This window comes from Somniosus microcephalus, chromosome 1, assembly GCF_052327205.1.
Source record: "Somniosus microcephalus isolate GS21.2 chromosome 1, FLI_Smic_1.0, whole genome shotgun sequence".
Taxonomy (NCBI): domain Eukaryota; kingdom Metazoa; phylum Chordata; class Chondrichthyes; order Squaliformes; family Somniosidae; genus Somniosus; species Somniosus microcephalus.
The window spans coordinates 70,514,060-70,529,087 of record NC_140987.1 but is presented as its reverse complement, the minus strand read 5'-3'; the positions used below and the strand labels follow the sequence as shown (position 1 = coordinate 70,529,087).

Here is a 15,028-nt window from a genome sequence, read left to right as displayed (position 1 = left end):
GAATTAGCCATTAGGTGGCGGGTCGGGGGGGGGGGGGGGTGGGGACCCGTGTGCTAGGAGCTTGTTAGAAATCGTTTTGTAAAATGTTACTGTGTATCTCTGTGAAGCAGAGGATATGGGGTTGGAATGTCAGCTCGGGGTCAAATGGGACACCCAGATAGCGAATAAGGACATAAGATAATAAGAAATAGGAGCAGGAGTAGGCCATTTGGCCCTTCGAGCCTGCTCTGCCATTCAATAAGATCATAGCTGGTGATCTACCTCATCTCCACTTTCCTGCACTATCCCCATAGCCCTTGATTCCCTTAATATTCAAAGATCTATCGATCTCGGTCTTAAATATGCCCAACGACTGAGCCTTCACAGCCCTCTGGGATAGAGAATTCCAAAGGTTCATCAAGCTCGGAGTGAAGAAATTTCTCCTCATCTCAGTCCTAAATGGCCGACCCCTTATTCTGAGACTGTGACCCCAGATTCTAGACTCCCCAGCCAGGGGAAACATCCTCCCTGCATCTACCCTGTCAAGCCCTGTAAGAATTTTGTATGTTTCAATGAGATCACCTCTCATTCTTCTAAACTCTAGAGAATATAGGCCTAGTCTACTCAATCTCTCCTCATAGGACAATCCCCCCATCCCAGAAACCAGTCTGGTGAACCTTCATTGCACTCCCTCTATGGCAAGTATATCCTTCCTTAGGTAAGGAGACCAAAACTGTACACAATACTCCAGGTGTGGTCTCACCAGGGCCCTATATAATTACAGTAAAATGTCTTTACTCTTATACTCAAATCCTTTTGTAATAAAGGCTAACAAACCATTTGCTTTCCTAATTGCTTGCTGTACCTGCATGTCAACTTTCTGTGATTCGTGTACAAGGACACCCAGGTCCCTCTGAACACCAACATTTCCCAGTGTCGCCATTTAAAAAATATTCTGCTTTTTTATTTTTCCTTCCAAAGTGGATAACTTCACATTTATCCAGATTATATTCCATCTGCCATGTTCTGGCCCACTCACGTAGCCTGTCTATATCTCTTTGCAGCCTCTTTGCATCCTCCTTACAACTTACTAGCTTTGTATCATCAGCAACATTTCCCAGTACATTACATTTGGTCCCCTCATCTAAGTTATTAATATAGATTGTAAATAGCTGAGGCCCAAGCACTGATCCTTGCGGTACCCCACTAGTTACAGCCTGCCAACCTGAAAATGACCCGTTTATTCCTACTCTGTTTTCTGCCTGTTAACCAATCCTCGCTAATATATTATCCCCAATCCCATGAGCCCTAATTTTGTGTAATAACCTCTTGAGTGGCACCTTATCGAATGCTTTTTGAAAATCCAAAAACACTACATCCACTGGTTACCCCTTATCTACCCTGCTAGTTACAACCTGAATAACAGATTTGTCAAACATGATTTCCCATTCATAAATCTGTGTTGACTCTGCCCAATCATATTATCATTTTCTAAGTGACCTGTTACCACATCCCTAATAACAGATTATATATAATTTTCCCTACTACTGATGTCAGGCTAACTGCTCTATAGTTCCCTGTTTTCTCTCTTCCTCTGTTCTTGAATAGCATGGTTACATTTGCTACCTTCCAATCCACGGGGACCATTCTAGAATCCAGGGAATTCTGGAAGATCAAAACCAATGCATCCATTATCTCTTAGCCGCCTCTTTTAAAACCCTAGGATCTGGGCCATCAGGTCCAGGGGATTTGTCGGCTTTTAGTCCCATTAATGTCTCCTGTACTATTTCTTTACTAATAATTTTATTTAAGTTCCTTATTCTCGCTAGACCCTTGGTTCCCCACTGAAGTTTTTTGTGTCATCTTCCGTGAAGACCGATACAAAGTATTGTTTAATGTCGTTGCCATTTCCTTATTCCTCATTATAATTTCTCCTGTCTCTGCCTTTAAGTGACCCATGTTTACTTTCACTAATCTCTTCCATTTTACGTATCAGTCGAAGCTTTTACAATCTGTTTTTATGTCTCTTGCTAGTTTACTCTCATTCTCTTTTTTCTCTCTCTCTTTATCAATTTCTTGGTCATCCTTTGCTGAATTCTAAAATCCTCAGGCTTACTACTCTTTTTGACAACTTTAAAAGCCTCTTCCTTTAACCTAATACTGTCTTTAACTTCTCTTGTTAGCCATGGTTGGACCAATTTTTCCGTGAGATTTTTATTCCTTAAGGGAATGTATATTCGTTGCGAATTATGAATTGTTTCTAATTCTCTTAGACTTTGAGTCATATCTCGAGCCTCGTTAGTGGGGCATATCTCAGAGTATCCCCATAGGAAATGGTGAGGATTTACCAGAGCCATTAGATCCTTAGAATAGCACCCCAATGACTGGCACACTCCCACTCGCTAGTCAATCTGGCCATGTGTCAGGCAGGACTCTGCATAGATTTATTTAAATGAGGCCCTGCCATTATGATTGGCAGAGCCTCCACGTCCCCGACCTTGCTGGGTTTGTCGCCCGCAATCTTGCTTCCCCCGCACCCTTCCTGCCCCCACCGTGACAATCGAGACCGTGGTGTTTGAGACCTATGTTTTATAACCAATGACCAGTTTTGTCAACTCTCACCCAGTTTATTTGATCAATGTAGTGACTAAAGTTACTACATAATTTACTTCAGACAGTGTTGTTTGATGATAGGGGCGTGAGGGGGAGTTCAGTGCTATCATTTTGGTATTTCGATTGAAAACGGGACGTTTCTTGGAATTCACACACACAGAATCACACACAAACCCCACAGTGCAGATAGAGGCCATTTCGGCCCATCGAGCCTGCACCGACACATATCCCATCTGATCCCCGTAACCCCTACACCAACACATATCCCACCCTATCCCTGTAACCCCACGTATTTAATCCCCCTAACACTAAGGGTCAATTTATCATAGCCTATCAACCTAACCCGCACATCTTTGGACTGTGGGAGGAAACCGGAGCACCCGGAGAAAACCCACGCAAACACAGGGAGAATGTGCAAACTCCACACACAGTCGCCCGAGGCTGGATTTGAACCTGGGTCTCTGGCGCTGTGAGTGCTAACCATGCTTTATACACTGATGGTGGGTGTGAGGGACATCTTATTAACCATGCCCTGTGAAAGTTTTGAGACATCGCAAAGAACAGTTGTTTTTCCACTGAATGGATCATTTTCCGCATTCTCACCCCTGTAATTGAGACTGCTTCTACTCTTCCCAAAGCCCCTAAACTGTGGAACCCCTTCCCCCCCCGCCTCCTACAGTCTTCGGGCTTTTAAAATTCAAGGTTGGCATCACCTAATCAGTGCTTCCTAGTTTGCCTTGGTATCTCGGTAATAAAAACAATGGATTGAGGAAACTTCAAAGGAAACACTAGATTTGTCCAGTCAACAGTGAAATATTGTTAGTAAAAGCTGTTTATAATGAACATTGTGTATGTATCACTCTCAATATTTGAGTGTAAAAATTCTTATACAAACCTCTTTATTTTTTTCTTAGACTGTATAGCACACAGACACAATGTGATGAAACCCGCAAAGTTTCTCGTCCAGAAACCTCCTTCACCAAGAATCTGATGGACACTGGGACTCGCCGAATCTTTTCTGAAGAGCATGATATACTCAGAAAAAGCGTGAGGAGATTCTTTGAAGCAGAGGTGGTTCCATATCATACACAGTATGTAGCCTTGTGAACTTTGAGTAGAATTCTTACCAGAAATAGACTAAGTAACGTTTGTACTATTTTTTTCATTAGACTGAGTGATCTGACGGTGTAATATTGGTAATTGTTCTGTGCCAGCTCTGAATAGTATGACATTATATGCTGTTCTTGTGATTGTTTCTCCACCCCCCCCCCCCCACCCTAAAGGTGCTGAATCTTGCTGAAATACAGTTCTGGAGTACAGTACCCGGGGGTGCTGGTTGCCCTCTGGTATCTCCCCAGTGGTCACTCTTGACTGTTGGTAAGCTTTTTGACTGTGAGGTGGGCGGAGGAAGAGAGTGGCATCACAACCCAGCCAAAATCTGTCTTTGCCCATGCACACTTACCAACAGAAGTACCTTGATTGCGAATTGGGAGTGGGAACCTTGGCTCATGTCCCTCCTCGCGTTTCTTAACCTGGGCGTGGGGGTGGGGGTAAGGCTACTTGTATTTAGGCCATTTAGGACTGAGATGAGGAGAAATTCCTTCACTCCGAGGGTGGTGAATCTTTGGAATTCTCTACCCCAGAGGGCTGTGGAGGCTCAGTCGTTGAGTGTATTCAAGACAGAGATCAATAGATTTTTGAATATTAAGGGAATCAAGGGATATGGGGATAGTACAGGAAAGTGGAGATGAGCTGGAAGATCAGCCATAATCTTATTGAATGGCGGGGCAGGCTCGAGGGGCCGAATGGCCTACTCCTGCTCCTATTTCTTATGTAATTCCCCAGCTATTCCGACCTACCACAGATTGGGAATGAATTCTGGGACCTTCTGATCTGTACGGCTTAGTACAACAGGTGTTTCTACAGGGAGGGGAGGGGAGGAGAGGGAGAAAGATCTGCAGAGTATCAATTTTTTTTAAGGTGATAGTAAACACTAATAGAAGCCTCATCCTGGTAATATTTGTCCCTGAAACTCATTGTTAATTGAAATAAACTGTATTAATCCATTTTATGAATTCTAATGACCTCTGTGAAAGCAGGATTGCCCCTAAAATTAAATGACTCTTGAGATGGTGGTTCGTTATGGAAATGCACATGAGACAATGGGCCTTTCTTCTTTTACAGATTACAAAATAAAGGGTGAAAGGGCAAAATATATTAAAATTTTTATCATGTTATTTTGAAATTGTAACTGGCTGCGTGGGTTTGTGCATTCTTTGGTGCTCAGATCAAAGAAATGGTTGGAGTGTCTGAGCCAGCCTGTGAGGGAGTTCAAATAGGCTCTTCTGTTGATTTATTGACTAATTTCCAGTTCTGACCTGTTCATTGCAACAGATCTCTGTGGGAGTATTATAAAGTTCAGAGCATGGTGGTCTGCCTACACTGGAAATGAAGAGATAAGTATATAAAATGTCAAATACTGTATCTCTGCCATAAAAGAGGAAACATAAATATCTATTGCAAAATATGTTCAAATATGGACATTCAGAGGTATGCTTTCTGCTGCTAGCTCCCATGAAGGCTGCTGTTAAAATGGATGGAAAAATGGGACCAATAGTGCTAGCAGCAGCTGACAGTTTTGGTGCTATTCTGAGCTTTTCAATCTGTGGAAAAATAATGTATTACTTATTTATGTTCTGGTGTTAGTTTTATTAATGCCTATTAACAATTTTTGCAATATTCACTGGTCCTGATCCGAGGTGGCGTTTACTGTATCTCTGGGATAGGTAAATGATTGTAGTATATATGTCTGCATCGCTGAAGAGGGTCATAGAGCCATTTTGGCCATGACTAGGTGTCCGCCTTGGCTCACTGGTAGCAATTTCACCTCTGAATAAGAAGGAGATGTGTTCATGCCCCACTCCAGAGATTGGAGCATCTGATATGGACTGACATTCATGTGCAGTACTGAGGGAGTGCTGCACTGTTGGAGGTGGCACCTTTGGAATGAGATGTTAAACCTCGATCTCGGGTGGGCATAAAAGATCGCATAACACTATTTGAAGAAGAGCCGGGATGTTCTCCGGTGTTCTGGCCAATATTTATCCCTCAGCCCACACCACTAAAAATAGATTAGCTGGTCATCTATCTCATTGCTGTTTGTGGGACCTTGCTGTGAGCAAATTGACTGCTGCCAACAGTGACAGCAATTCAAAAGTACTTCATTGGCTGTGAAACGCTTTGGGGCATTCTGAAGTTGTGAAAGGCGATGTATAAATGCAAGTTAATTCTTCTATCTATTTCTGAGATAGGAATAAGCCCACTGTCTGTAGTCAAAAGCAGTCTTGATGAAGCAGCATCAGTCTCTAGTTTAAGGGTATGTTGCACTGACACATGCAGGGGTAGAGTTTCCACTAGGTAATTCGCCCAAAATCAGACAACCCAGCGCAAAGGATTGTGGAATTTTAAGCGCAAGTTGCGTCCAGTGTTCTTTTGCGCTGGTTTAAAAAAAATCCCCCAAAACTGGCCTCACCACCCCCCCCCCCCCGATTGAAATAATCACCATGGCGAGTTTCCGCTAATTGCACCCGTTTGCCTTCGAGGAGGCTCTTCAGATTAATCTTTTTTAAGGTGCAAGGGCACTAATAGGTGCCTTTTAAAAGCTTTTAAATATTAAAAAATATTTAATTTACTAAAACTGACTACTGTGCATCAATGAAACTAGTAAATGGTTCTGTATAGTTTTTTAAAGTCATTTTCAGTCATTTAAAATCAGGTTACTCACAGGTGGAGGATCACACACTTATTAAAAATACTTATATTTTGTGGTAAACCCATTTTCAGCTGTATTAATAAAACAGCACCACGTTGCCACTCTTAAATACATCAAAGAATATATTCTAACGCAAGAAAAAATAAATAAACATTTATGTTGCGATATGCTGCCTGATTGCACTGGCTTATGGACGATTTTATGTTTGTGATTATGCAAACGAGTTTGAGCGGAAACTTGAACCAAAACTTCACTTTGGAAAACGAGCGCAATTTTGAGTGCAGTTTGCGCCTGGATTGCCGATTGCGCCCAAAGTGGAAAGTCTACCCCAAGGACTGCCACTAACCTAAGAGCAAGCCATCAAAGCCTGTCGACTGTCTTGTAGAAGGGCATATCCTCACGAGGGGGGCAGAGGATGATGCAGTTGCAGAAGCTGCTGCAATCTCCTTGGTGCATGATCTGGAATATTAATGTCAAAATCAGTCTTCATAGTTTCCTACATTTTGTTGAGGGAGTCCATTGTAAAAACTTGCTTTCTCAGACATGTCATGACCTCTACTCAGCTCACATCTGTCTCTTCTGAGGAGGCATCTGGCAACAGACCCCCTCAATTGTGCTGTTATTTGCTATACCTCCCTATCCTGCTGAAATATATGGAGAGGGGTTGGTCTCCTTGCTCCTGGGAGGTGCCAGTGACCAGGCACTGTTCATAGAGCCCATAGGACAGTGGCGAGCATGAGAATATTATTGCAGTCATGGCAGTGTGTGTGGTGTGAATGCCTGTGTTTGCTGCCTGGGTGCTGTGTTACTTGCCACAGGTGTACTATACTCAGCACATGCACTTTGTTGAGGTGGGTGCGGGGCTACTGCTAGAAGGATCTCATACCCAATAAACTCAACCAAGGTGGTCTCCCAGCTCTTCTGGAACTGTTCCTCTTCTGTACCATTTCTAGATCTAGTATTGCAATTCAACTTGGTCTAGAACAGGCAGCATATTTACTTTTATGTGCATGTGTGAGTTGAGGCCGTATTCTCGTATCCTAGAGCAACGTGCCATTCTTGCCTTGTGCCACATCATGCATATCATTTTCAACACAGGTTGTGAATGACAGTGGTTGTACATTTAATGCCTCCCTCTCCATTTCCAGATAGCCTTTGATGACCGGCCCATTATTTCCGTACAAATGAGTTTATCGCAGAATGGTTGTGTTTGCCCTTATATGGGGCCCTCCTTGTTTGTAGTCCAATTATCATTACTTACAACTTTGTTCTGTGTGATTTCTGTGTGTCTGCAGTTGTTGATCCAAGAAACATAGGCTTTGTTCGCTGTTTGAAACTGACCGCAACTTCAGGATGTAGTGCATGCGCATCCTAATGGGGAAATCCTGAAGTTGTGGTCAGTCATTCACTACTCTGACACTGGCTGTGCTGTGCCCCCACCCCCCCCCCCCCAACCACCCGCAGCCGGCAATCAGTATAATCAGGAAAATCGGTGAAACTGGCACAAACCTGGGCGTTTCCACGGTAATATTGCTGTTAAGTACCCCATTCAAAGTTAGACCTTGTTGGATTAGGTGTAACGGGTTTTAACAGCGCATTGACTGCTAAACAAAGGTTATGGCCCTGAAAAACTCATTTTAACTTTGCGGAGTGTCAAATTTATCCATTTGAATACAAAATAACATTTTAAAGAAACTTTTTTTATTTAAAAAAAAAAGTTAGTTCATCTTTATTGCAGGTTTGCCTTTTCCCCTTGCGAGAGCCCCAATCTTTGATTTGCCCTCTAACATTTAAAAAAAGAAGTTAGAATCAAAGGAGCTTACTCACTTCCTGGTTCCCGGTCTGTGAGAATTTTGCATTGTGATTGGCTGCATAGCTTGTTGATGTCACAGCAGCTTGTGCCAGGGATTCCCCATTAATTTACACTGAATTCAACTGAACGTCGGAAAAGCCGAACTTCTTGACAGAGATCGCGAGATCTTTGTGGGAAGCTTACTTCGGGGCCAGCCTTTGCTTCACCGCTGACTGCAAAATATGGGCCATTGTGATTATTCAATTGGGTGGCTTGTGCGACCACTCGGAGTCAACCATATAGCGTAAGACTGGAGTCGTGTGCTCTAGACTGGATAAAGGTGGCTGGTTCCCTTTCCTGAAGGACATTAGTGAACCATATTTGTACCAAATCACAATCTACTCCTTGGAGCCTTTTTATTTACATTAGTGTTGGCTTACTTTGTATTTTTTTGCTACTTTTTCCTGATCTCATCTGTGGTTTGGGGATTGGTATGACCCATATCATTCACTATGTTGTGGTGCCTGGCCTTGGTGTCTAGCCTTGGTCTGAAAAGAGCATCTCTCATGTTCAAGTTTGGATTAAGACCTGTTCCTAAATCTAGTTTTCCTTGAGCACAGCTGATGCATTATAGCCCCCAGATTGTGTTCTTTGGAGTTGGAATAGCATTGTTACATATACCAGTTAAGTGGCTGTTAAGCCACTTCAGAAGTGTGACACTGGCATTGTCAAAGGTAAATTGAGATAACCAGATTCCTGGTGTTAACCCTAAGATCAAAGTGGTGAAAGATGACGCTGAGCAAGAAACACATGGAATTTCACACAAAATAATAAAACTGAAATTAGGGATATCATTGCTCTGAGAATGAAAGCACAGAAATCTACTTGAATCAAGCTTTTAAGTATAAACAGATGCTGTAAATACACCCTGTACATTTGGCGCTACCCCTTGGAATCTGGTGCCCGAGTTGATGATGATTTTTATTGTTCCAGATGGGAGAAAGATGGCCAAGTGAGCAGAGAGGTCTGGGAAAAGGCTGGACAGCAGGGTCTTTTGGGAGTCAATACACCTGAAGAACACGGCGGGCTCGGCGGTGATGTACTTTCTGCCGCTGTCGTTTGGGAGGAACAGTGAGTACATTACATATAGCATAGCTGAAAAGTTTCATGTGCAATAGTCATTTAGAATGCAAAATGTATACCCATCTAGTTGTAAAATTATGGGTAACAATTTTAGTTTCTTTGGAAATTATTGAGCACAGCTTGAGTTGTGCACAAGTTTATTCCTGTAGTCTACAAGTGAATATTTCTGTGTTTTTATACTATGGAATTCAAGTCCATGCCTATGCAACAATGCAAAAAATGGCAGTGTAACCAGGCATGCACTGGGATTTGTTCTGGATTTCTGTAACAAAGAGCCTGCACAGACACAATGGACCTTCTATGGTTCTAATTGCCAACGTGATTCGCAAGTGCACTGAAGCCAAGGGGAGTGAGATCACCACTTGGAAGTGGCCTTATTTTTCACAACTTAGGCTTCAGGCTGCGTGCAGGGTAGCTTTAAAAGTTCCTAGCTGTTCTATTGAGCAGTGGGGTCCGCGACAACAAGAAGACCCGCATCATCATTCCCAGACACCTGCAGCTGGCCATCCGCCATGACAAGGAGCTCAACAAGCTGCTGGAACAGGTGACTATCGCTCAGGGCGGGGTGCTGCCTAATATCCAGGCCGTGCTGCTGCCGAAGAAAACCTGCGCCGGGAGCATGAAGAGCGTCCAGGAATGAATCTAAGAACCCAAAGGCTCTTTTCAAAGCCACCTACAGTTTCTGAGAAAAAGCTCGTTACTGTCTGAAGGGTGTCCGAGATCTTGAGTAAATTTAACAATAAATTATCCTGTTTTAGATCTGTTCACGTGTGTTTTCATTTCCCTATCTCAATTGCACTACTACTCGCACATATCCCCCTCTAGTTAAAAAAAAGACTTGTATTTCTATAGCGCCTTTTATGACCACCAGACGTCTCAAAGCTCTTTACAGCCAATGAAGTACTTTTGGAGTGTCGTCACTGTTGTAATGTGGGAAACGCGGCAGCCAATTTGCGCACAGCAAGCTCCCATAAACAGCAATGTGATAATGACCAGATAATCTGTTTTTGTTATGTTGTTTGAGGGATAAATATTGGCCAGGACAGTTAGTGAATAATTAAAAAATTAATGAATAACCAGCAATTTTGAAAATTCCACCACCTTGATTTTGTGAATAATTTTCAAGAGCATAAATGCTAACCATAAGAAGATATTCAGAAGTGATTAATTAATTTAGTAATAAAAGGGCCTGATTCAATTATACAAAGGCGAAATACTGCGGATGCCGGAAATTTTAAATCAAAACAGAAAATGCTGGAAATTCTCAGCAGGTCAGGCAGCATCAGTGGAGAGAGAGAAACAAAGTTTTGAAAGGTCATCGACCTGAAACATTAACTCTGTTTCTCTCTCCACAGATGCTGCCTGACCTGAGTGTTTCCAGCATTTTCTGATTCAATTATGGTCTGTTTTGGATTTAGATCGTTTGAATGCTGGTTTCTTTCTTGGGAGTTCTGGACTCTTCGATCAGTTAGACTCTAATCTCGGAACATAGAGTAAGCACGGGAAGGAAGAGGCTACTCTCAGGCTGTGTGTTTCTTTCCTGTTTTCTGTTTCTACCGCACTGTTCCTAGACTCGTCTTGAGTTCTTTTTAATTTCACTTCTTTAGCTCTTTAGCATTGTAAATAAAATTGAGGTTTTTGCTAATCTCAAATTATATATTTTTTAAAAGTTCGTAATTAAAATTCGTAGATGAGCAGTAATTTTTAGGATGGTACTTAAAATTAATAGAACAAGTAGGAAAGTGAACAGCAGACAGAGCTTTAAATAAATTGTCAAACATCACACCAAGGATAGACAGACTCTGCAGTGAGAAGCAGGCACACCCATCTCACTGATAGCTGTAAGTAAATACCTGTTTTCTTAAACGCATTATTAAGACACACTTTATATGCAGCACTTTCATATTATGAGTATTATATAGTATTGTCATTTAGATGGGGAGTCCGTGAAAAGGGGTTCTTTGGAGGTTTGTGATTACTAATCGACTTGAAAAGGGGTCCTTTAACCAAAAAAGTTTGAGAACCACTGTATTAGAGGGCCTGGGAACTTTTAATGTTAGGAGAGACCCCACAGCAGCATTAAACATTACTCAGCACACGATCTGAGCTCTGCATGGACCACCTGTGAAAAGGGTCATTAGGTGTGGCGTGCACACGCGGTAAATACATGAATGGGCAAAATTTACATTGTGCGTTCATAGGCTGCAAATAGTGGCCTATCCCAATGGGAAACATTTTAACCGTGGGGTAATGTAACACATTTGCGCTCCCAATGCTCAGCTTTGCCTGCTGGGAGCACACATTGAGAATTTTGGCATATTCCATTCATTAAATGGACACGCATACTCCACACCACACACACTCTCTCAATATCTGTGAAGAGAGGAGCCAGCTTAAAGGTTTGGATATCATAGAATGGTTACAGCACAGAAGGAGGCCATTCGACATGTCGAGCCTGTGCCAGATATCACCCGTAATTAGAACTAGAAACTGAAAGATAATCCCAATGGCTTTATCAGTGTTTACTGTTTAAAGGTGAAATATTCAAAAATCAGCCAGAACAAAACTGAAGTACTTCAATCCTAATTCTTTGTAACCATTTGGTTTTCAATCCTTTGAATGTGACTTATGCAGCATCCAGCCACTGGTGATGGAGTTGGTTCACTGAGTGACTTTGGACCATTGACTGTTGGCCTACAAATTGTATCATGTCTGATCTTGTGATACAGCCAGGTCAGTCTACAATGTTACGCCTCTTGATTAGCTTAAAAAAACCTGGGCTTTGCAACCGGATTTAGCTAATCAAGGACTGAATCTTATTGACATGGGTTGATCAGCAGTGGGTTGAGAGTGGAGGCAGATATCATGCAATTATCAAAATAATGGTGCTTCATATGTTGCTTCAAGAAGTAGAACCAGAGAAGTTTACAGCACAGAAGGAGTACATTCGGCCCATCTTGTCTCCTTCCTAGAGCAATCCAAGACAAATCCCTTTGCCCTGTTCTCTCCTATACCCCTGTATTGAAACATTTATCCACTTCCCCCTAAAAAAAATGCAGTTTCATCTGCCTCAACTACTCTATACCAAAGCAATCCCTGCTCTTGTAACTGCATAAAGAAAATTCTCTTGTCCTCTCTCCTCTCTTTCTTTGTGACCATTTTAAATTGATGGCCCCTCATCATTGACTCCCCAACCCCAATCTCATCACTGACTGTTGTAGATGGAGCACACAGATTTTCTCTGGGAAATCTCACTGCCAAAACACACACTTAGCCGTGTGATTACAACCTGTGTTACACTGATGCGATGAAAATCCTTTTTAGCTGTTTTTAAGAAAAGCGATTTAACTTAAACGCTGTAGGATCTATTTAAACTGTGGCTTGTTACAATCTATCATTTATTTCAGTGCCTTTCCTCTCTTGGAAGTTTGTAATATTGGAGTAGTTCATATAGGTGTTCAGTTTAAGTAATGCTAGAGTACCTCCCTTTTTTTCTATTTTCTAAAAGTTTTGAGTTACCAACAGGATATCAATAAAATCACAACTCAACATTTAAAAAAAAACATACATAAAGAGAAAGGAAGCCAGTCATTTTCCTGGTGTATTTTTCTGACTTTGAAATAACAAGGCCTCTCCCAAGGTCAGGAGCCAAACTGCTTCCGAGCTAGAGAACCTTCCAACAACAACAAAATGAGCCTTTAATTGACCTAAGGATGTGTCTATTTAAACCACTTCCCCACAGGGAGTATCCGAGCAATGGGTGTAACAAGACAGACCATGTTAGCAGCTAAACATGATGACCAGTCTCCGGACCCCCAGACTACCCATGAGGAATGTCATGGGAAATCAGCTAGTATTATATACTCATTGCCTGCTGAATTTGTAGTTAAATTAATGTTTAGTAGGCTAAGTATTTATAAATTTTATGTACGGCGCTCTGCATTTAACCGCTGTGAAGCTAGTCTTGCATCTTGTGGTAGATTCTCTTGGCTGGATGTACGTGAAGTTGAGTCGATTGTTCTGCATGGTGATGACAACAGTGAGGTAGACCGTGAGGGAATAGAGGTTCCAAGTTGTTTTAATAGCTTTCAAGTTGTGCCTTTTTCCTCCTGGCACCAACTGTCTCTATCCACTGTGTACTCCCCACCTTTATGCACCAATAGAGCTAGCCGTTATCTGTATCAGCTTTGCCTTTCAAGCAGTAAGATGTAGTTGCATTGCATAGTTGCTTTATCTTCCGCATGCTAGTGTGGTTGCATGTTCTACTGCATACTGTAATATTTACCCTACGTTCTACCTTGTCAACTTTAAGCTGCTCTTCTCACTGTTGCTGTTTCACCTTTACTGAAGTCATTGGGTCAGATGCACCAGGTTGCGCTATAGGGAGAATTGGTTCAAAGCATAAGAACATAAGAAATAGGAGCAGGAGTAGACCATTCGGCCGTTCAAGCCTGCTCCGTCGTTCAATGAGATCATGGCTGATCTTCTGCCTCAACTCCATTCACCGACCCTATCGCCATATCCCTTGATGCCCTTACTAGTCAGAAATCTATCGACTTCTGTTTTGAATATACCCAATGACAGCCTCCACAGCCCTCTGGGGTAGAGAATTCCAAAGATTCACCACCCTCTGTGTGAAGAAATTTCTTCTCATCTCAGTCCTGAATGGCCTACCCTTTATCTTGAGGCTGTGGCCCCTGGTTCTAGACTCCCCAGCCAAGGGAAACATTCTCCCAGCATCCATCCTATCAAGCCCTGTAATAATTTTGTATGTTTCAATGAGATCCCCCCTCATTCTTCTGAATTCAAGAGAATACAGGCCTAGTTTACTCAATCTCTTCTCATACGACAGTCCCGCCATCCCAGGAATTCCGCCATCCCAGGAATTCCGCCATCCCAGGAATTAAACTCATGAACCTTCGTTGCACTCCCTCTATGGCAAGTATATCCTTCCTTAGGTAAGGAGACCAAAATTATACTACTTTACTCCTGTACTCAAATCCTCTTGAAGGCCAGCATACCATTTGTCTTCCTAATGGCTTGCTGCACCTGCACATGCACTTTCAGTGACTCATGTACAAGGACACCCAGGTCCCTTTTCAGCATCTGCATTCAGGAAATACTCTGCCTTTCTGTTTTTTCTGCCAAAGTGGATAATTATCCACATTATATTCCACCTGCCATGTTCTCGCCCACTCGCTGAGCCTGTCGAGATCCCCTTGAAGCCTCTTCACACCCTCTTCGCAACTGACACTGCCACCTAGCTTTGTATCATCAGCAAATTTGGAAATGTTACATTTAGTCCCCCTCATCCAAATCATTGATATAGATTGTGAATAGCTGGGGCCCAAGCACCGATCCTTGCAGTACCCAACTAGTCACAGCCTGCCATCCTGAAAAAGACCCGTTTATCCCTACTCTTTGTTTTCTGTCTGTTAACCAATTCTCAAACCATGCTAGTATATTACCCATAATTCCATGTGCCCTATATACTAGCATCTGCTGGTTCAGATGACATTTATTATTTATGTCTGAGAGCAGTATTGAGATAACTTGGAGTTATTCGTGTCACAATCCATTGTGAATATAATTTTAAAAAGGTGACGAGATGGACCCAGGTAACTATAGGCCCATTAGTGTAACGTTAGTATTAGGAAAGCTGCTTGAGGGAATCATTAGGGATGCAATATATGATTGATTGGATAGAGAGCGACATATTAGGGACACCC

At 42.3% G+C, this 15,028-nt stretch overlaps 2 protein-coding genes across 8 annotated transcripts in view; one reads left to right on the top strand and one right to left on the bottom strand.

The window, feature by feature from the left end:
• Window positions 1-15,028, bottom strand: part of LOC147124155 (inorganic pyrophosphatase-like) — a 246,223-nt gene that overhangs the window by 177,529 nt on the left and 53,666 nt on the right. The gene's annotated exons all lie outside the window — the stretch shown is intronic.
• LOC147124156 (long-chain specific acyl-CoA dehydrogenase, mitochondrial-like) overlaps window positions 1-15,028 on the top strand; it is a 39,972-nt gene that overhangs the window by 12,512 nt on the left and 12,432 nt on the right. The window contains exons 2-3 of the mRNA XM_085982891.1: window positions 3,507-3,683; window positions 9,150-9,287. Coding sequence (XP_085839017.1) covers window positions 3,507-3,683; window positions 9,150-9,287 — 315 coding nt within the window. The remainder of the gene's footprint in view (window positions 1-3,506; window positions 3,684-9,149; window positions 9,288-15,028) is intronic.